Genomic DNA, 22,571 nt, shown 5'->3' on the forward strand with positions numbered 1-22,571 from the left:
TTTAACTGTGTTTTATCAAAAACAGATAGGAAGAGAGTAGGAGAAGATTTTAAGGTCGATAAGACATCGGTTTTATTACAAAATTTAGTCAAGGATTTTAAGTTAGTTGACTGTTTTAAACAACTGCATCAAAGAGAGGAGGGCTTCACCTGGTTCAGTGGTGATGGCACCAGAGCCTCTCGAATTGACTATGTTTTTACAAGGGACTGCCCGCCAACCGATGCAACATTGACCCCTCTCTTTTTTTCTGATCACATGATGCTGTCTTGCACCCTTTCACTTTCCCCGGGTGTGACGGTAGGAGGAGGGATGTGGAAGCTGAACTGTTCCCTATTGGTGGATGAAGAAGTGGTTAGAGAATATAGGGAGCAGTTCAGCCAATGGCAGACCCTCCAAGACTTTTATGAGACACGTGCACAGTGGTGGGAAATGGTAAAGGACCGGACAAGACAGTTTTTTAGGAAGGTAGGGAAAGATAAAAAGAATAGGGAAAAGAGATGCATGATGGGGTTGCAAAAAAGATTACAAAGATATTTTAATCTTTTAAATAATGGTTTTGATTTTAGCCAAGAAATAACAGATGTAAAAAAAGAAATGTCAGTTTTATCTCGTATCCAAAGTAAAGGTGTTATTTTAAGAAGCAAAGAAAGAGAAATAGAGGAAGGTGAAAAGTGTACAAGTTACTTTTTTAAAAAGATAATAACAAGGGGAGGGGCAATAACCAGGGTTAAGGTAGGAGGGAGGGATGCAAACACAACAGAAGAGATTTTAAAAAATGTAGAGGGATTTTATGAGGATTTGTATTGTAAAAAAGATGTACACGACGATACGGCAAGGGAAGTTTTAAATTTTTTAATCAAGAATGTTAATGGCCAAAATAAGTTTTTATCCCAAGATTTTACTATTTTAGAATTACATAAAGCTCTTAAAGGTTTTAAAAAGGGGAAGTCCCCAGGAGCAGATGGACTTCCCCTAGAGTTTTATCTTACTTTTTGGGATATTTTAGCACATGAATTATTGGCTGTTTTTAACAACTTTGAGACTCTTGACAGACTACCCGACAGTTTTAGGATAGGGATAGTGTCTTTACTGTACAAAAAAGGGGACAGGACTGACTTAAAAAATTGGAGACCAATCACGCTTTTAAATTTCGATGGTAAACTTTTTAGTAAGATTTTAGCAACACGCATGTCGACTGTTTTAGAGGACGTGATCCACCCGGATCAAGCTTGTGCTGTGCCCGGAAGAAAGATAACAGACAACCTAGTGCTGATTAGAGACGCCATCTGTTACGCGAGAGACAGAAATATTCGGCTAGTAGTCCTAAATTTAGATTTTGAAAAAGCATTTGATCGAGTCTCGCACCAGTACCTCTTCCAGGTACTGGAGAAAATGGGGTTTCCAGAGAGGTTTATAGCCTGGGTGGGACTGCTGTCACCATTTTAACTAAACACAAGTCTCACATTTCTGTTGTGCAGGACCGGGAACCGGTGAGTCCACACTAGGTGAGGCCAAACAAGTTTGGAGGAACGCTGCTCACCCCGCTCTCCAGAACAGGCACAAGGATTTATCATGGATGGTGGCTCATGAGATCCTCCCGGTCAGGGCGGTTATGCACTCCAGAGGCATGGCCAAAAACCCCATCTGCCCTCGGTCCGGCTGCAATTCCCCGGAGACCGTCCACCACCTACTCTGGGAGTGCGGTGCTGCGCGGGACCTGTGGGCCAAGACCGGCCCCTTGTATTTCCCGTGCCTACCAGCAGGTGGGGCCCAGTTCGGGTACCAGCTCGCCATCCTTGGGGTGGGCCGGGGCTTGAAGGAAATGACAGCACAGGAATTCACCTCGCTCTGGCTCACCCTCAACGTCATCAAGGATGCCATCTGGGCCACCAGAAACCTGCTGGTGGGGAAACGCGTTACGGTAACCCTCCATGCATGCGAGCTAAAGGTAACATCAATGCTGCAGGGGTACCGGACGACGATATTTGGACGGGAGGGCCAGGGCCGCACAGAGAGGGTCCGGGCAGGCACCGACCCTGGCTGCCCGTAGATGCACCCTCACCATTCTGGCTACGGGAACAGCGGGCCAGCGGGCCGGAGGAGAGGGGATCTCCGCTGAGCCTGTAAAGCAGCATCTCATGTCCCTGTTCTGGAGAGTGGGGTGAAGACCGACTTGATAAGGACTCACCCCCGGTCTTGCACAACAGATGTTTTTTTTTTTTTATTGGTTTTTATCCAATAAATTGGTTTTTATTGTGTTTTATTAATGAAATTGGTTTTATTAACATGCATATGAGGCTTGTTTGCTTTTTAAATTTGTATTTTACTTTTGAAACCGATCGCACCTTTTAAACACACCTCAAATATGGACTTTTAAAAACAAGCAAAACACTGTGGTTTAATCAATTTTTTTTTAACAATGATTGTTTCTTTCATTTTACCATGTGTATTTATTATATATTATATGGCTTGTTTTAATGTGTGCTTGAAAAAAAAATGTGTGTGAAAGTAAAAATGCAAATGGAAAAAATGTAAATGGTGACAATAAAACTTTTTCGAAAAAAAAAATCTGTTCTTATCAGTTTAATATCTGATACGTCCCCCATCCGGGGACTACATATTAAATGGATTTTTAGATCACGGAGCTGGAGCCGGGGCTTGCTCCGTCCATTCCACGCATCGGCCTGGTATTGCAGTGTCTCCAGGTACGGTGTGCTTTCCCTTTTTCGGGAATTCCATTTATTGTGACGAATAGCAGAGCAAGTAATGAGGTCTGCCTTTGCAGGTCCTGTGGTTTATTGCGGACTCTCTTCTGAGGCACCCCCCTGAGGTGTTGGACTCTTCCACTAACGATGCTCCCACCTGAGGTCTCGGAGTCTTTCACTGACGAGGTGATGTATCGAATTCGGTGTGTTTGGTTAAAGGGAGTCAACTAAAACCAGCGTTGGGAAGCAGTTTCCAGGCCAGTAATGGAAGTCGCCCATCCTTCCTTTGTTGGGGTTTACGGAGGGCTAACCGTTGGTGAGGATGGTAGAGACGCAAATTGTACCTCTGGCTGGCCGCCTGGGTCTTCATACTTACCTGGCAGGGGAGACACCATGATCAAGAAGGCAGTTCACCCAGGGCGAGGCTTGTCCATTGCACTACGGCCATGCTGACCCCTGCGAATTCCCCAAATGTGGGAATCTCGACTGCGTTCGCGCTCTCCCCTGAATTAACTGGTGAAACAAAGCAGAAAGATCTATCTCAGTTACTTTTTAGTTTCAGAATGATGAGTCCTGCCACATGCTGGGTATGTGTTTTGAGCTCATGAAACAAAATCACTTACGCTCTTGAAATATCGGTCCCTGGTGTGTGGTTTAGTTTGAATTTTGCACAGACCTCACTTTGCAAGTCGATTGGATTGACTGCAGCCTAGGGTCCTGGGACCGTACGAAGTGCAAATTTTCATCTGGACATTTAGACACACGTGGGACGGGATTGGTGGAATGGCTACAGCCAAATTATGAATGAAGTGAGGTCACACGCGTAGGTCCTCCCACACCCTTTTGTGCTTACCTCATCAAAACAACCATCGTAGAGTGATTGTTAGTGCTTTCTAAACACGTTCTTTGTTTTGGGGCCAAAAATAGTTCATGTTGAGTGATGATCATATGTTAGTAAACCTAGTTTACAAACCCCATCCCAAAAAAAAGTTTGGACACTGTACAGAGAATTTTGGGAAAAAAATCTGTCACTTTTGTGGCTTTACAGCTTGTAATATGATCTACCACACCCCAATTTGTAAGTGATACATATGCAAACAATGTATATAGTTTTTTTGTTGTTGTTTTTTTTTTTTTTTTACTCCATAATAACCAAGTGTTATGTGTGTGTTGCAGGTGGAGCTTGATTGTTGAGTGCGGTTGTGGGAGAAATCCAATGGCATCCCTTTTGACAACATTAGGACAAAGGTGTCTTTGACGACACTGCATGCAGGCTTGGAACAATGCACAGGAGCCAAGTCAGAAGCCATTGACGTTTCAACCACCTGTGCCAGACTTACTGGGGGACATTATTATAAAAATGGACTGCATATTATTATGTCATGGATTTTGATGATGTGTGGCTGAATTAAAATAAAGATCAGAGGAAGTCAGAAAATACAAGTTGTACAAGTTAATTTATTAGTCATTCCCACATTTAGAAAAACAAACATCACACTGTTCTCAATTATCTGAACTCACTTTGTTAAAAGTGCAAAGGAAAAAGGTTCTGAACGTGTTGTTTGACCTGCTCGAAACAAAAGCTTACACAATAGTTTGTAATCAATATCTCCATATTATCAAAAGTTATATTAATATAGATGCTAGTAACAGTTAGAGTAATGGTGATCTATTTATAATAAACATTATGCCAGGTCAAGTATTCCAGGTCAGTCATTCAAGTAAAAAAAAAACCTTGAAACATACTTTTTACCCTTAAAATAAAATAAAAGACATCAGTATTATAAAACAAGTAAAGTGCTGTAAACCATTATTAAACGGCAATTAACTGTAAAACTGTCACAACCACAACATAAACAGTAAAACAATCAACTATGTAACATTTTATAAAAAAAAAAAAAATAACACTGATAAAAGTCGAGTGGTATGTAGAGCAAAAAGCACTTGGCTTAGACAAACTCTGAAGCCTGAGATTGAGAGCCCAGGAGAATGTCCACTGCTTTTTTAAAGTCTTCAAAATTCTCAAAAGTTTGTCCAGCAAGGTCTTTGGACGTGGATGCTTTAGAACTTTCACAATAGGTCTTTTTCCTGTATTTTTTGTGGCCTTGAGTGGGTTGGCCACACATTGCACAGATGTATACTTTTACAGTGGCTGGATGTTCCATGCCACTGCGCTCTGCTTTCTTTCTCTTGTAGAACGTCGATCTTGATGCCGACGGTGGCGGAATGGATGCCTGCGGCAGGGAAACTGCAGGAGGTCCTGTTAGGGGTGCACCCATCAGCTGAGTTGGCGTGGATATGCGCATGGTCTGGACTGGTGCAGGTAACAGCTGAGGGGGAGGAGCGGGGGCCAGAGAGGAGACATGTGGTAGTCTTGGTTTAAGCTTTCTGGTCCCTGCCAAAGATTCAGTGGCCTGATACTGTACTGTAGGTCGGCTGGTGTGTGGTCTTTCGTCAGGAAGCTCGATCGCTGGGGGCTGGCTGGTGCTAGAAACACTCTGATGACGACGGAGGACAGCCAAACCTTGATCCGTCACATTTGTGGCTGACAAGGCCTCCTGCCTCCTGATGAACTCGCTAACACATTTTGAATTTATTTTTAGTATTGGAATGCCAAGTTTGCTGAGTTCAGCGTCATCCACAGTCACTCTCTGCTGCACACGCTGGTACATTTTTGTGATGTGATGCTTCAGTGGTGACCCCTGACCCTTTCCTCCAGAACCAGGATGAAGCCATAGCTGTTTAATAAGGCAGTACATCAGGCGGTTCTTTCTGGAGTCAACCAAGTGGGCGGCCGAGTAACGCTTGCTGAACTTCAGCTTTTGCACCAAAGATGCCTCAGATGGATCTCCACTTGTTCGGCCGAACAGAGCATTGCCCCAGCGTGCCGAGTAAAGGCTGTCAAACTGCTGGATGCTGCGATCGTGGAGGTCAAGTTTGTTCCAGGCCCTGATGACCCTCTGCCTGTTAGAGTCACTCATCGCAAGCTTTCCCTCCTCCAAGGCGATCTCTACAAGGACATTGCACAGATCCTCTACGTGTTGGTATCCAGGGAGATGATTGGGACCGCACACATCCTCCACACAGGGATCAAACTCCGCAGCCGCTACCTGGTCAGTGAGGCACAGACTGTTCCTCAGAGGAGTAAGACGATCACCCTCACTGTCGGAGTTGTATCCCACATCATCCTCCTCCTCCTCCTCCTCTGCCGCAGCAACAGAGACCTCATCCTCTTCATCCTCACCCGCTCGAAGTGTCTCTCTGGTCTGAGCGTAATGGTCTGGAGCACTGAAAGGCTCTGATGACTGAGAGAACAGATACTCCAAACCGATCCGCTCATCCCCTGCGGGAACTGGAGGCCTGTAGTTTGCCTCCTCCACCTCCCCAAACAGTTCCTGACACCTTTCATTCAGCCTATGCACCAGAGGGGAGACGTACACCATGTGCTTTCTCCCTTTTTGGCCTTTGACGCTGGCTGACTCCCTGTCTGAGTTCCAGCGTGCAATGCCAGCCAGGAGATACACCTGGAAGGGGACAGCAGCACAGTGGGGCCCAGGGATCATGCTGGGCAAAAAAGAATGAAAGCCTTCCAGGCTGTTGCTCCCTCTCACTGTGCTGTATCGTGGGAGACGCACACCGTTACGGGTCACATACTTTGTGATGGTGTACATGTTTCTCCCCGGCGGATCCTGGATGCATTCGAGGTGCTTCTGCTGGTTCCCCATATGTGGTCAATGGCCGCAGCGTCCTTGAACAGGTGGACCTGGTTCTCATCCATACCAGCTGCTCCCTTCAAGATGCCGATGGCACTCTGGACACGTGCACAGGTTTCCTGGGCACCCAACGTGATCCTCCTGACATGATGGCTGAGGTCTGACTTGCTTACATGTAGTTCAACGATCTGGCTGTCAGTCAGGGAAGCATAGCATGTTGGGTGACCGGCACGTATCGCCTGTACCAGGAGAGCCACATCGTCCTTGTTGTAGGCGAAGACCGCAGCGGATAGGGCGGACTTAAACAGGGCGTACTTCGGATGGTGATCCGTCCGTAAGGCTGCATCAAATCGATGGATCCAATGAAAGATGTCCAGCCGTACCAGCATACCCCTGTCAGTCCACTCGCTGAAGAGCTGCTCCACAGAAGACACGCCGTGGATGCGACAGCAGCCGCGATCCACATACATGAGCTCGGGAGGTGCCTTGTCAGCTCTTCTGTACCTCTCCATGAGGCCATCAGCCATTGGCCGCATTTTGTCCAGCGACTCCTCACAAGTCAGGACTGACATGAGGATCTGGCCCAGCTCGTTGGCCACATTGGTGCACCATTCCGCCGTGCCCTTTCCATCCCCGGAAAGTTTCTTGCAGATCTGATAACGAAAAAACAAAGAGATTCAAACATCCGTTATTATTTTTCATTCATTCCTCGTTTTTTTCAGTGTTGGGTTATTAGTTTCGTCAGGGGCCAGTTGTTCATAAGTGATCTGATCAGATTTTTTCCATCAGAGTGGAACAAATCTTGAAAATGGGCTGCCAAAAAGAAAAGGATTCTGAATTCGGATTAGATAAAAAAAATCCAATCTTGGTTTTGATCTGGATTAAGATCAAACATCATCTTCAATTTGTGTTTAAAATGTTTTCATAAAATTTGATTACTTTTGTTCCAAAAAAAAAACTGGATTATTCTGATCCCAGCACAGAAAGTTATAGAACTTTAAGACTGGTCCCAAAAATACATCCTATGTAACATGCAATATATCTCCAAACAGCCATCAATATCAAACCAAAATATTATATTTAAAGTGAAAAAGTGAAAGTGACGTGACATTCAGCCAATATGGTGACCCATACTCAGAATTCGTGCTCTGCATTTAACCCATCCATAGTGCACACACAAACAGAGCAGTGAACAGTGAACCGAGACTCGAACTCACAACCCTTCGATTGCGACTCTCTAACCATTAGGCCACGACATTCCCCCATACTAGTTATTACTACGATTTATTGACTCAAATTTCCCATTGATGTAAAAATGGACAATCCTGTATGTTTACAATCAGACTGCTGTTTGTTTGTTTACATTTGTCAGACTGTGTTTAATTTACCTTTTTGGTGGAGTCGTACTTGAGGACTTTGCCAAAAGTAGACATAATCTGTGTGCGGTAGTCCTCGATGTTATCTGCTTCTGCGATGAGAAAGGCCTTTCTCAACAGCTTTGGACATGGCAGCTCTCTCCTCGCTGGTGGTCGCTGGAATTGTTGGCAAAAATTCCCTAAAAGCAGAAAAAACACACAGATGCAGACTTCATTATTGGTGGTGAAAACAAACAAACCTTAAGAGTTGGATGGAGGGGAGATTTGTTCCTATTATAGTGAGGTCTCCTGCTGTGCTGAAATCAGATGGAAATCTGCAGTAATATGCGACACGAAAACAATTAGCTCTTAACTTACGTGTGATCTTCCCAGGTTTTTTGTACTGGCTGAGGAGGGTGGTGTACAAGTCCTTTCTTTGGAGGTACTCCTCGCAGTGGCTCTCCAGGACCTGCCTCCATACCTTGGCCATGGTGTTGCCCTCGGTGCGATCCCTCATCAGGCGGATAACCTGCTTGTCCACGCCACGCCTAAAATTATAGCACAGTGTTAGGATTCCTGTAAATCTCAGAATTTCATTTTTTAGGGTTAGGTTTAAATCATTGTGGAATTATGCAGAGAACTCACCGTAATGTCAAGACAGCAGGGAACACCGCTCTGTGTGCTGGACTGAGCTGGTTAAGGATGCACGCATCCCATGAGAGGAACCGACCGATGGAGTGTTCCTCAGACTCCTTTGCAGCCTTTCTGCAAGCGTTGCATGCCAGGACTTCTGTCAGCATGGAGTACCAGCCAGACATGTGGCAGATCTGCCTGACAGTTTTTGAATACCCACAACGGTAGAGAAAGGCCTTCTGACTAGGACGTGCCGGGCAGCCAGACCTTGGGCATCGAAGACTGTACCGCCACACTCCGACTGGTCTCCAGAAGAAAACGGAGCCATGAAAAAAGGAGTCTGCTGAGGGGACTTTCCCTTCCACCACTCCAGGAAATTCAGGAGGGTGAAACCACATTCTGTTTTCTTTCAGGACTTTCCTCCACCTTGTGCTGCCGTGCTTGTCTTTATAAGACTTTGCCCTCTGAAAAAGTCCCCTTTCAGCATCCTCCTTCAGCCATGTTATGTCTGCGCTGGTGAGCCCATAAGGACCAGACTCCCACATTTTGTGCTAACCCTCAAGCGTCACCTGGTAGTATAACAGAGACAAATTCTTATGTAATAAACACCTAAACAGTTTCCTTGTCTAACAACCACTGACTACTTAGACCGTTACCTCAGGATGTGCTGTGTCTGCTGGAGGAGCTGCTGGAGGAGCTGATGCATGAGCTGCTGTAGGAGCTGCTGGAGGAGCAGATGCAGGAGCTGCTGGAGGAGCTGCTGGAGGAGCTGATGCATGAGCTGCTGTAGGAGCTGCTGGAGGAGCAGATGCAGGAGCAGATGCAGGAGCTGCTGGAGGAGCTGCTGGAGGAGCAGATGCAGGAGCAGATGCAGGAGCTGCTGGAGGAGCTGCTGGAGGAGCAGATGCAGGAGCAGATGCAGGAGCTGCTGGAGGAGCTGCTGGAGGAGCAGATGCAGGAGCAGATGCAGGAGCTGCTGGAGGAGCTGATGCAGGAGCAGATGCAGGAGCTGCTGCAGGAGCCTTTAACGTAAGTGTATTAGTGAAAACCTTTTTCATTTACCTAAGCATACTTTTGCATGCCCCTACCCATTTATGGTGTCCCACCTGGAATCAGGGAGGTAACAGGTAATTGTGATGTACAGTACAAACTAGGGACTTACAGCATACGGTGAAATGTAGCCTGTGGATGGCTTCTTTGGAGGATCCGGATGGGTCTCTTTTTCAGGAGACCTTTTTCTACCCACAGCTTCCCCAGCTGCTAAATGTGGACAGTTGTCGTCATCAGCACACACAGTGTTTTTGGACTTTGCATTAATTAATACAAGGTTCATGACATGACATGAATAATTCAAGACATTAATAAAGCGATATAAACCTTGTCTTTCAAAGGAGGTGAGAGCTTCCACCAGCAGAGCGTCATCCGCCCAGCCACTATCACCTTTGGACCCTGATGAGCTGGAGCTGGCAGCTGCTGCGGGAGGGTCCCTGTCCTGTGGAGGTTTCTGTGATGTACGGGTGGGTGACATTTGCATTAAATGTTGTGGCTTGTTTTTTCTTAAAGGCACCATAAAAAAAGCCTACCTCTTTGTCGAGAATGTACTGCCTGAAGCACTTCAGTGACTTGGTGGTGATGTCCTCCACCTTCATCACCAGCCACTGCTGCACAGAGCAGTGTGCCTCCTTTGCCATTTTCCTTTCGTGGTCGGTCCCGGCTTGTGGGTCAGCCTGAAGAGACTTGTGCAGGCTGTACCACTGCCACATCTCCTGGAATGTGAATGACCTGAAGCGGCCCTGCCCATAAATGGCCCTGTCCACATTAATCTCGAGGTGGCAGGAGACCTGTGGAAACAGCTGCACATACCTCAGCAGGAGATCCTTTACCCACTCGTCAGGGCTTGCTTTTCTTTCATGATGGCGACGTTCTTTTATGTGCATATCAAGCAGACTAAAACATCACATAATTAATTGGTTATTATTGGTTATTCATTAACGTTATTTCTGTTAAGTACAGCATACTACTTAATGTAGCCAACATCGTTCTCCATCAGCCATTTAAAACTTTGGCCGTTGTATTTTCCAAATGTAATCTGGAGCTGACCAAGGTACTGCACCTCTGATGGAGTCAAGGTAAGGGGCTGACATCTCTTTTTGGCTGAAGACAGATAAATTGTAATGACTTTTTTTTTTTTAATGATAGGCTCAAAAAAACAGTTTATGCTGCAGTGTAAACATAGGGTGGAAACACATCGATTGCATATTACCTTCCTCACAAGCTGTCTTTTTATCCTGGCCTGTCTTTCTATTATAGCATGTGTTGCGAGATGCCAGTGCCTTGGCCTCCTTTGAAGCCTTAAGAAGGCATTGTTGCCTATTTTGTGGCACACTTGTGTCTAAAATGCACAAGGTGGGAAACAAGGGATCCATGTCTAACACACCTGTAGGAAACAGTCTCTTATAATCACCATGATGATACAGGGAAAAATTTGTCCACAAGCAAGTATTGAATAAATTTGAAGGTGTTCAATACTTCGTTTCCTTTCCATTTTTTTTACACTCCTCTTTATTAATGGACTTAGATTTTTTTCATGTCTTCATGTACATTACACTTTACTGTTCATTACTTTGAGTACGAAATGTGCTATATAAATAAACTTGCCTTGCCTTACACAACGATATATATGGGTCATTCTACAGAAACATCCACTTTTGGAATGGCAAAAAGTGTTAAAATGCATTTATTTTTCTAACACTTAAACTTAGACAAGATTATAAGATTACCTGTTGACTTTATGAATGCATATAAATGACAGCTTAATTATTTGTCTTTTTAGCTTTTTTGTGCAATTATTTCAAGACCACATGTACCATTTTTGTCTTTTTTTTCTGAATATGTATTCAGAGTCAGAAAAATAATGAAAATGCAAGAAATCAGGAGATTGTTTTATTTATTTTGTGTGAAAGACGAAAACAAGGTAACACCAGTGACAATTTTCATTAAAAAATGCATTTTACAAATGTCTGAATTTCTGATAACTGAATATGAATACATTATTGTATTTTAAAGGTAGAAAAACTGGTTTGTACTTAAAAATAAAGCAATTTCCCTCTGTACATGGCTGTGGGGGCAAGCAGTTTTGTGATGCTTGGAATTATTTATAATTAGTTAAAAACACAGTGCTACATTGATGGCGCAAGAAGGTCTTTTATTTTGTTTTATTTTTAAATATTAAAAACAAATTGTAATATTCCTGTAAAGGCTAGGGACATAAAAATACAAATTTCTGTAGAATGACACATTCACACATAATACATTTACACACACACACACACACACACACATATATATATATATATATATATATATATATATATATAAATATAAATACACACGCACACGTCTATGTGTATAATGACAATCATGCGTTTGGCAGACGCTTTTATATAAAACAAGTGACTTAAAGTGCATTCATTTTTTTCTATCAGTATTTTTGGCAAAATGATCTAACAACTACTAATACTAATCATCGCGATAAATATAATTATATATAAAAGAGTATGTATTTATTTATTAGCATTGCTAATTGTAAAGGAAATAAGGTTTTTTTTCCCCAAAATCGACCTTCACAACGGACACGAGCGGCGCGACACCACCCCAAACGCGATCATATTTCTGACTTGATGTGAATAAAACCAACTTTGCGTGGATATTCTAACATTATAATAACTTACCAAACAAACTAACTTCGGATGACGGACGAGGAGCGCTAGCGCAACATCCCCAAGCTTTAGACAGCCCGGCCTTCCGATTGGCTCGCGCCGTTGAACTTTAGACAGTGCGGCCTTCTGAATGGCTCGCGCCGTCTGAACTTTAGACAGCGCGGCCCTCTGATTGGCTCACTGTGGACTCGCGACCAATCGGCAGGCCGCGCTGTCTAAAGTCTAAAGCGGCCATTGCACGGCGCTCGGGCTCGCGTCTGCGAATTCCCCAAATGTGGGAATCTCGACTGCATAATTTATGGTAGTGGGGGACTGCGTTCGCGCTCTCCCCTGAATTAACTGGTGAAACAAAGCAGAAAGATCTATCTCAGTTACTTTTTAGTTTCAGAATGATGAGTCCTGCCACATGCTGGGTATGTGTTTTGAGCTCATGAAACAAAATCACTTACGCTCTTGAAATATCGGTCCCTGGTGTGTGGTTTAGTTCGAATTTTGCACAGACCTCACTTTGCAAGTCGATTGGATTGACTGCAGCCTAGCTGTAGCTGTCTCCATGTTTGTTTTTCGTTGTGCTTTTTCAAATCATATTAGTTTTTTTCCGCTTACAGCGCCACCTAGTGGCCTGTCGCAGCGCCCTTTTACACCTGACCGCTGACTGAGCCCCCTGCACAGGTTTGCCGATTTGGGTGAAGGGATCTCACTCCTTCCTGGAGTTATAGCCATTTGAGCCACCTCGGCCACACCACCTTGGCACGTTTTGAGGTCCCCTCGCCAAGGTGAATGGAAATTTCCACTTTTTTTGGATGATTATTGACAGTCAGACTACAGAGAAGCATTCTGTGCTGATCTGGGTGGGACTGGGCCAAATACCTGCCGCTAGTTTGCAAAAGAAGGTTTTCGACAAAATCCCAAATACCCGAAAATTTTGTCAGAGCGACGAGCCAATCTGAGACCTGCATCTCGTTCGGCTCGAGCCAAGGATTCCGATGACATAAGGCACGTGGCTCTGCGACGAACCGTTTGGGAGTTACGAGCGATGCCGTACTCTCTGTCGCTGCAGAGCCAGCGTCAGGCCGATCGGGGCGAGGCCCGGTGACGTTGCAGACGGGGGAGGGTACTACCATCACACAGCGTTTCAGGTGTTTCCATCTTTGTTTGATGGTCCTTTTACATTTCATTTTTCGTATTTTTCCGCTTACAGCGCCACCTAGTGGCCTGTCGCAGCGCCCTTTTACACCTGACCGCTGACTGAGCCCCTGCACAGGTGTGCCGATTTGGGTGAAGGGATCTCACTCCTTCCTGGAGTTATAGCCATTTGAGCCACCTCGGCCACACCACCTTGGCACGTTTTGAGGTCCCCTCGCCAAGGTGAATGGAAATTTCCACTTTTTTTGGATGATTATTGAAAGTCAGACTCCAGAGAAGCATTCTGTGCTGATCTGGGTGGGACTGGGCCAAATACCTGCCGCTAGTTTGCAAAAGAAGGTTTTCGACAAAATCCCAAATACCCGAAAATTTCGTCAGAGCGACGAGCCAATCTGAGACCTGCATCTCGTTCGGCTCGAGCCAAGGATTCCGATGACATAAGGCACGTGGCTTTGCGACGAACCGTTTGGGAGTTACGAGCGATGCCGTACTCTCTGTCGCTGCAGAGCCAGCGTCAGGCCGATCGGCTCGAGGCCCGGTGACGTTGCAGACGGGGGAGGGTACTACCATCACACAGCGTTTCAGGTCTCCCAGACTTACCAAAGCCGAGATGGGCATCGTCGTGTCCGGCTTCTTCCCCGCTGCATCAAATCAACATCGCTTCTCGGCCTTTTGGCTAAGATCACGTATCTTGTCGGATGGTTGAGACTGCGATCGCCTCTTGGAGGTTTCCTGACTCGAGATCTTTTTATATCTTGAGTCACACAACTTCGAGAGGTACATTGAACTCTGCTGCTTTGGGCTCCAACAAGTTTTAAGGTAAGGTCTTTTAATTATTTATTTGGTTATTTATTTTTGTATTTATTGTTGTTTTAAGTTTTTAGGCTGTGGGTGCCTCCACCATGTCGGCTGCCCATGCCGGCGTGCGGAGGCACCACAGCGTGCGTTTTTTATTCAGACAGGTTGAGGGGAAGCTCCTTGGAATGTCCCGTATGGACTTTTCCAGGAAGCTGATCCAAAAGACCTTAGCTTTTAGATCTGACGACCTGAATTGTTTAATGACTCTGCCCTTGAACAAAGGATTTGATGTCAGTTTTAAAACCGCTTCCCTGCTTAATGACTTTTGGCAAAGGTTTGATTCAGTTAAAGCCCAGTTCTCCATGTTCACTGTCGAGAAACTTTCTGATAACACTCTTAAAACTGTGATTGTAAGGATTTTCAATGAAACAGTGACTGGAGATGATATTTGTGTTTGGTTGGGTAGATTTTACACTGTTCGAGGCCAGCCTGTCAAAGTGTTAGATGAAGATGGCATTTGGACATGCTCCTGGCGAATTCCCATTAAACAATGGGAAGACGCTGGGGGCTACCACGGCCTGAAACATCTGCCTTCCATGATTGTGCTCGGAGAGAACAGAGGCTATATACATTATCAAGGAATGCCCAATTTCTGCAGGAAGTGTTGCAGGTTTGGTCATCTCGCTGAAGCATGCCAAGAGTTAGTATGTGGGAAGTGTAGAGAAATTGGTCACAGTTTTGATGATTGTACCAATGGCAGACGGTGTAATCTTTGTGGAGAAACAAACCATCTCTACAGAGACTGCCCTAAAAGTTTTGCCAACAAGCCTAAAAATGGCCGCCCCAAATGGGCAACAAACGAATGAACAAAGGAAAGAGGAGGCGGTCCCTGAGGTTTTGGCGGGAATTTCAAATCCCCAGCCGGCCTCAGGGATTGGGCAGGAAGGAGGAAGTGGGGCGGCCACAGGGGCGGAGTCAGATATTGAACTGGAAAAAGTCACGGAAGGAGAAGTGAGCGAGGAAGAAACAAGCTCTTCCCTAGAAACGGTGTCAGATTTGGTGCAGGAATCCAGTGGGAGTGAATTTGAGTGTTCACTCCCAAATGCTCAAGTGCAAAAAAGACCTGCGGGATCTCCTCTGGTGGAAACAGAGGAAAAAAAAGCTAGGGCAGCACAGCGGCTTGATAGTTCCGATTTGGAAGATCAAGAACGCATGTGGCCCCTAGAATCCCCAAATGAGGTTTCCTTTTTGCACATCAAGCTAAGAACATCGTCGCCTAGGGAGTTACAAGAGGGTTTCTCTGTAGCACCCGATGTGTCGAGCACCTGCTCTCTGGGCCCCAGTTCATCTGGGAGAAAGGAAGAGCAGGTGAAACAAGATAAAACATGATTTTAAGCATATTTTTGTAGTCTTTTAGTCTTCTGTTTAAATGTCTCATACTGTTTTAACCATACTGCTCATGGCCCTCACTATCTCTACCATAAATGTAAGAAGTGTGAGGTCCACCTTGCGAGCACAGAGCATTTTATCCCTTTTAAAGTCTTTTAAGTCAGATTTGTTTTTACTGCAAGAGTGTGCTCTGCCCTTTTTAAGTAACCACAGGAAGTTGGAGGAGATGTGGACCATGGGGCCCTCAATATGGAGTGGCTCCAACTTCAACAAGAATGATGGTGTCGCTATTTTAATAAAAAATTCAAACATCACGGTGAAGGATAGCACTGTGGTGAGGGAAGGGCGGGCTCTTTTAGCAAACTTGACTTTTTTAGGGAGAGATTTTAAGGTTCTTAACGTGTATGGTTTTACAGAAAAAAATGACAGGTATGAGCTTTTAGAAGACCTGCAGCCCCACATGTTAGGCAGGGCTCCCCTAATAGTAGCAGGGGATTTTAACTGTGTTTTATCAAAAACAGATAGAAAGAGAGTAGGAGAAGATTTTAAGGTCGATAAGACATCGGTTTTATTACAAAATTTAGTCAAGGATTTTAAGTTAGTTGACTGTTTTAAACAACTGCATCAAAGAGAGGAGGGCTTCACCTGGTTCAGTGGTGATGGCGCCAGAGCCTCTCGAATTGACTATGTTTTTACAAGGGACTGCCCGCCAACCGATGCAACATTGACCCCTCTCTTTTTTTCTGATCACATGATGCTGTCTTGCACCCTTTCACTTTCCCCGGGTGTGACGGTAGGAGGAGGGATGTGGAAGCTGAACTGTTCCCTATTAGTGGATGAAGAAGTGGTTAGAGAATATAGGGAGCAGTTCAGCCAATGGCAGACCCTCCAAGACTTTTATGAGACACGTGCACAGTGGTGGGAAATGGTAAAGGGCCGGACAAGACAGTTTTTTAGGAAGGTAGGGAAAGATAAAAAGAATAGGGAAAAGAGATGCATGATGGGGTTGCAAAAAAGATTACAAAGATATTTTAATCTTTTAAATAATGGTTTTGATTTTAGCCAAGAAATAACAGATGTAAAAAAAGAAATGTCAGTTTTATCTCGTATCCAAAGTAAAGGTGTTATTTTAAGAAGCAAAGAAAGAGAAATAGAGGAAGGTGAAAAGTGTACAAGTTACTTTTTTTAAAAAGATAATAACAAGGGGAGGGGCAATAACCAGGGTTAAGGTAGGAGGGAGGGATGCAAACACAACAGAAGAGATTTTAAAAAATGTAGAGGGATTTTATGAGGATTTGTATTGTAAAAAAGATGTACACGACGATACGGCAAGGGAAGTTTTAAATTTTTTAGTCAAGAATGTTAATGGCCAAAATAAGTTTTTATCCCAAGATTTTACTATTTTAGAATTACATAAAGCTCTTAAAGGTTTTAAAAAGGGGAAGTCCCCAGGAGCAGATGGACTTCCCCTAGAGTTTTATCTTACTTTTTGGGATATTTTAGCACATGAATTATTGGCTGTTTTTAACAACTTTGAGACTCTTGACAGACTACCCGACAGTTTTAGGATAGGGATAGTGTCTTTACTGTACAAAAAAGGGGACAGGACTGACTTAAAAAATTGGAGACCAATCACGCTTTTAAATTTCGATGGTAAACTTTTTAGTAAGATTTTAGCGACACGCATGTCGACTGTTTTAGAGGACGTGATCCACCCGGATCAAGCTTGTGCAGTGCCCGGAAGAAAGATAACAGACAACCTAGTGCTGATTAGAGACGCCATCTGTTACGCGAGAGACAGAAATATTCGGCTAGTAGTCCTAAATTTAGATTTTGAAAAAGCATTTGATCGAGTCTCGCACCAGTACCTCTTCCAGGTACTGGAGAAAATGGGGTTTCCAGAGAGTTTTATAGCCTGGGTGGGACTGCTGTACAAGGGAATAGTCAGCAAAATTCTAATAAATGGGCATCTTTCCAAAGCTGTGAACATACACAGTGGTGTCCGTCAGGGATGTCCTTTATCTCCTCTTCTGTATGTGGCTTGCATCGAGCCACTGGCACAGATCTTGAGAAGGGACAAATGGATCAAAGGACTGGACGTTCCTGGGACGGGTGGACTGACGGCGACCTGTGCTTTATACATGGACGACGTAACTCTTTTAGCCACGGACGTTTTATCCATACGAAGAGCACTGGACTTGACTGACTGGTACGGTCGGGCCTCGGGCGCCAAACTCAATAGAAACAAGTCCGAGGTCCAGCTCTTCGGGCCGTGGGGAGACGTGGACACAGGAGGACTTGATTTGGTTTTTAAAGACAATGATTTTACGATTTTAGGCGTTAAATTTGATAAAGACGGAGGTGGACGAGACAACTGGACTGACTTGCTAGGGAAAGCTAGGAAAAGACTGGGGTTTTGGGGACTAAGACAGTTGACAATTGAAGGTAAAATTTTAATTTTTAAATCTGTGATTTTACCTCTGATTTTACTTGTCTGTTCTGTTTTTAGCCCCCCTCGGCGGTTCCTGGTGAGACTGGAGAGGGCGGTGTTTTATTTCCTGTGGGGGTCCAAGTGGGAGCGCCTGAAGAGGGAGACCATCAAGAAAAGGCCAGAGAACGGTGGAAAAGGCCTCCCAGACCCCCACCTGTTTTTAGGCAGCCGCTTCACCGCCCTGCACATTAGTTATGCCATGACCCCATCCAAAGAAAACAAGACGGCTGCAATGGTGCGATTTTGGATGGGGTCTTACCTAAGAACATTGAAAATTTTACCAGTAGACTTGAAAACCCCAGTGTCTTTTAACTTGCCTAAAGAGTACAGTTTTATAAAAATTTTTTTAAAGAAATATCTTTTAGAGAGTGAAGATGTCACCATTTTAACTAAACACAAGTCTCTCATTTCTGTTGTGCAGGACCGGGAACCGGTGAGTCCAGTTCCAGGCCTCACACTAGGTGAGGCCAAACAAGTTTGGAGGAACGCTGCTCACCCCGCTCTCCAAAACAGGCACAAGGATTTATCATGGATGGTGGCTCATGAGATCCTCCCGGTCAGGGCGGTTATGCACTCCAGAGGCATGGCCAAAAACCCCATCTGCCCTCGGTCCGGCTGACCGGAGAGACCGTCCGGGAGACCGTCCACCACCTACTCTGGGAGTGCGGCGCTGCGCGGGACCTGTGGGCCAAGACCGGCCCCTTGTATTTCCCGTGCCTACCAGCAGGTGGGGCCCAGTTCGGGTACCAGCTCGCCATCCTTGGGGTGGGCCGGGGCTTGAAGGACATGACAGCACAGGAATTCACCTCGCTCTGGCTCACCCTCAACGTCATCAAGGATGCCATCTGGGCCACCAGAAACCTGCTGGTGGGGAAACGCGTTACGGTAACCCTCCATGCATGCGAGCTAAAGGTAACATCAATGCTGCAGGGGTACCGGACGACGATATTCGGAAGGGGGGGCCGGGGCCGCACAGAGAGGGTCCCGGCAGGCACCGACCCTGGCTGCCCGTAGATGCACCCTCACCATTCTGGCTACGGGAACAGCGGGCCAGCGGGCCGGAGGAGAGGGGATCTCCGCTGAGCCTGTAAAGCAGCATCTCATGTCCCTGTTCTGGAGAGTGGGGTGAAGACCGACTTGATAAGGACTCACCCCCGGTCTTGCACAACAGATGTTTTTTTTTTTTTTTTTTTTTTTTTTTTTATTGGTTTTTATCCAATTAATTGGTTTTTATTGTGTTTTATCAATGAAATTGGTTTTATTAACATGCATATGAGGCTTGTTTGCTTTGTTAAATTTGTATTTTACTTTTGAAACCGATCACACCTTTTAAACACACCTCAAATATGGACTTTTAAAAACAAGTAAAACACTGTGGTTTAATCAAAAATTTTTTAACAATGATTGTTTCTTTCATTTTACCATGTGTATTTATTATATATTATATGGCTTGTTTTAATGTGTGCTTGGAAAAAAAAATGTGTGTGAAAATAAAAAATGCAAATGGAAAAAATGTAAATGGTGACAATAAAACTTTTTCGAAAGGGGATCTGTTCTTATCAGTTTAATATCTGATACGTCCCCCATCCGGGGCCTACATATTAAATGGATTTTTAGATCACGGAGCTGGAGCCGGGGCTTGCTCCGTCCATTCCACGCATCGGCCTGGTATTGCAGTATCTCCAGGAACGGTGTGCTTTCCCTTTTTCGGGAATGCCATTTATTGTGACGAATAGCAGAGCAAGTAATGAGGTCTGCCTTTGCAGGTCCTGTGGTTTATTGCGGACTCTCTTCTGAGGCACCCCCCTGAGGTGTTGGACTCTTCCACTAACGATGCTCCCACCTGAGGTCTCGGAGTCTTTCACTGACGAGGTAATGTATCGAATTCGGTGTGTTTGGTTAAAGGGAGTCAACTAAAACCAGCGTTGGGAAGCAGTTTCCAGGCCAGTAATGGAAGTCGCCCATCCTTCCTTTGTTGGGGTTTACGGAGGGCTAACCGTTGGTGAGGATGGTAGAGACGCAAATTGTACCTCTGGCTGGCCGCCTGGGTCTTCATACTTACCTGGCAGGGGAGACACCATGATCAAGAAGGCGGTTCACCCAGGGCGAGGCATGTCCATTGCACTACGGCCATGCTGATCCCTGCGAATTCCCCAAATGTGGGAATCTCGACTGCATAATTTATGGTAGTGGGGGACTGCGTTCGCACTCTCCCCTGAATTAAGTGGTGAAACAAAGCAGAAAGATCTATCTCAGTTACTTTTTAGTTTCAGAATGATGAGTCCTGCCACATGCTGGGTATGTGTTTTGAGCTCATGAAACAAAATCACTTACGCTCTTGAAATATCGGTCCCTGGTGTGTGGTTTAGTTTGAATTTTGCACAGACCTCACTTTGCAAGTCGATTGGATTGACTGCATCCTAGGGCCCTGGGACCATACAACGTGCAAAATATGACCTGGACATATAGACACTTTTAGAATAATAGAGAACTATCAAATTAATCAGATTAGTTTCATATGTAATATAATATGAGATAAGGATGGGAGTTAAGTTATATTTAATCACTGTATTTTAGCACTGTCTTAGTAAGATAGAGTTTAATCAGTAAAGTCAAGTCACCTTTATTTATATAGCGCTTTAAACCAAACAGATTGCGTCAAAGCAACTGAACAACATTAATTAGGAAAACAGTGTGTCAATAATGCAAAATGACAGTTAAAGGCAGTTCATCATTGACTTCATCATTCATCTCAGTTCAGTTTAAATAGTATCTGTGCAATCATTTGCAATCAAGTCAACGATATCGCTGTAAATGAAGTGTCCCTAGCAAGCCAGAGGTGACAGCGGCAAGGAACTTAAATTCCATCGGTGACAGAATGGAGAGAAAATCTTGGAAGAAACCAGGCTCAGAAAAGCGAAGCTACACAGAGCTACAATCACAAACCACTCAGCAGCATTGTAGACAGGAACAGGAAGCCAACAGGGTAAGGAACGAGACACTGTGTCCTCTAGGGGTCGCTATGGGGAACACCTCGTCGTGACCCGTGTCTGAAGCATACATTGAAAAATCAACGAGTTGGACATCGACAGCCCCTGATGTCACTACTGGCGCGACTATAAATAGGCGCCAGGAGAACACGTCATCCACTTCTTTGTGTGAAGCTTGCATCCGAAGCATGGCAGGGAGCTAGAGGACGCAATGTCTCGTTCCCTACTAAGGGAACCATAGTTACATTCGTAACCTGAGATGTTTCCTTTTAAGGGAACTTCGAACTGCATCCTCTAGGGGTCGCTATGGGGAACAGTATACCCACTCCACCATGCTGAGGGGAGTGCAGGCCAGGATCATGGCAAACACTAAGTACCAACTCTAGCATTTCCATGGGAGTTGCCCAGATATGGCTAAGAACCCAGTATTTATACTAAGTCTTGCAGGTCACACATGGGCTACCACTTACTCTTGCATAACGTTTCTAAAGGAGCTGTCTCAACAGATCCCTAGTAGCAACACCCTGTTTAGATAGGTATCCGAGGATACATAAGTGGAGTGGCGCCCAAGATGAACAGGGCCTTTACCAACTCAAGAAAGGGCACGAAGCAACCGCGTGGAGCCCTCACCATATAGGATTTTAGAAAGAACGCAGGGCACTAGCGTGCGAACTTACCACAGTGTGGGTTTCAGAAAGTGCGCAATGACTTTACGTGCACACTTACCATAGCATCTTAATACACATAAGTATATACAGAAAGGGTTACGTACTCACCCACCCTCCTGCGCTGGAGTCCCGCTCAAGGGGTGCCTCCTTATAACTGTCCTCCTCTTCTTAAAAGGCACAGCTACTGATCATTTTTAAGGGAGGGGCCAACCAACCACATTTAATAAAAGCCCCTAAATTGCTGATCACTCACATGTCAACCAAGATTAGAAATAAAGTTTGTACCAACACAGATAGAAGAGTTATACCAAATGATTATTGCATATTAAGAATGGGCAAAAACAACAGACAGGGAAAAATAAAGTAAACTAAATCAGCATACTCATTTCAAGAAGACTGGAAAGTGCTATCAACACAACCCGTAAGCATAAAGACAAACATCATAGCAAACCAAAGTGTTTTTTGGTATGAAAAACCTTATACGACCATTGTCCAGTTAGAATCTCAACTGTCCTTTGGAGACTGTCTGTTAAACCCAACGTAGAGGACGTATAGGATGATGATGATGCTGACAATGTCTTTTTCAGTAAGCAATAAACAATAAACCAACCCGATCCCCATCCACCATGTGCTTCCCAACTGAGGCTTTAGTCGTTGTGGAACGAATATTCCCAGAAGATCCACTATAGGTTTATGTGAAGTTGTCACAGTGGAAATGCTCCTCACATCCCCATTGTACATATTAGTAGTGATTCTACCAATACTAAAGAGTCCTTCTAAAAAGAATGTACAAAAAAGTGAGTTAGCTTGCTAACAACCCCATATTACACAGAGCAACCATGCTAAACAAAATTACCATACATGAATAAAGTCTTTTAGTTAGAGAAATACAAGACTTTAATAAACAGAAAATCACTTACATGATTGAGCTTGAAACACATTTCTCAATCTGGACTCTACTGCA

At 44.7% G+C, this 22,571-nt stretch overlaps 1 protein-coding gene, 2 non-coding genes and 3 pseudogenes across 3 annotated transcripts; 5 read left to right on the top strand and 1 right to left on the bottom strand.

Moving 5' to 3' along the window:
- The first annotated feature begins 2,546 nt into the window (after nucleotides 1-2,546).
- Nucleotides 2,547-2,721, top strand: LOC132118813 (U2 spliceosomal RNA; annotated as a pseudogene).
- A 352-nt stretch (nucleotides 2,722-3,073) lies between these two features.
- LOC132118760 (U1 spliceosomal RNA) lies at nucleotides 3,074-3,199 on the top strand (annotated as a pseudogene).
- A 3,152-nt stretch (nucleotides 3,200-6,351) lies between these two features.
- Nucleotides 6,352-8,951, bottom strand: LOC132118638 (uncharacterized). Its single transcript, XM_059528610.1, has 4 exons — nucleotides 8,419-8,951; nucleotides 8,152-8,321; nucleotides 7,807-7,973; nucleotides 6,352-7,071 (listed from the first exon to the last, which is right to left on the bottom strand). Exons 1-4 carry the CDS (start codon nucleotides 8,949-8,951, stop codon nucleotides 6,352-6,354), a joined length of 1,590 nt encoding a protein of 529 aa, XP_059384593.1.
- A 3,342-nt stretch (nucleotides 8,952-12,293) lies between these two features.
- LOC132118766 (U1 spliceosomal RNA) lies at nucleotides 12,294-12,458 on the top strand. The gene has a single exon (XR_009425988.1). It is a non-coding gene; the product is annotated as a U1 spliceosomal RNA (small nuclear RNA).
- Nucleotides 12,459-19,478: 7,020 nt separating this feature from the next.
- Nucleotides 19,479-19,651, top strand: LOC132118856 (U2 spliceosomal RNA; annotated as a pseudogene).
- A 352-nt stretch (nucleotides 19,652-20,003) lies between these two features.
- LOC132118743 (U1 spliceosomal RNA) lies at nucleotides 20,004-20,167 on the top strand. The gene has a single exon (XR_009425970.1). It is a non-coding gene; the product is annotated as a U1 spliceosomal RNA (small nuclear RNA).
- Nucleotides 20,168-22,571: the final 2,404 nt, after the last annotated feature.

Source organism: Carassius carassius, chromosome 37 (genome assembly GCF_963082965.1).
Source record: "Carassius carassius chromosome 37, fCarCar2.1, whole genome shotgun sequence".
Classification (NCBI taxonomy): Eukaryota; Metazoa; Chordata; class Actinopteri; order Cypriniformes; family Cyprinidae; genus Carassius; species Carassius carassius.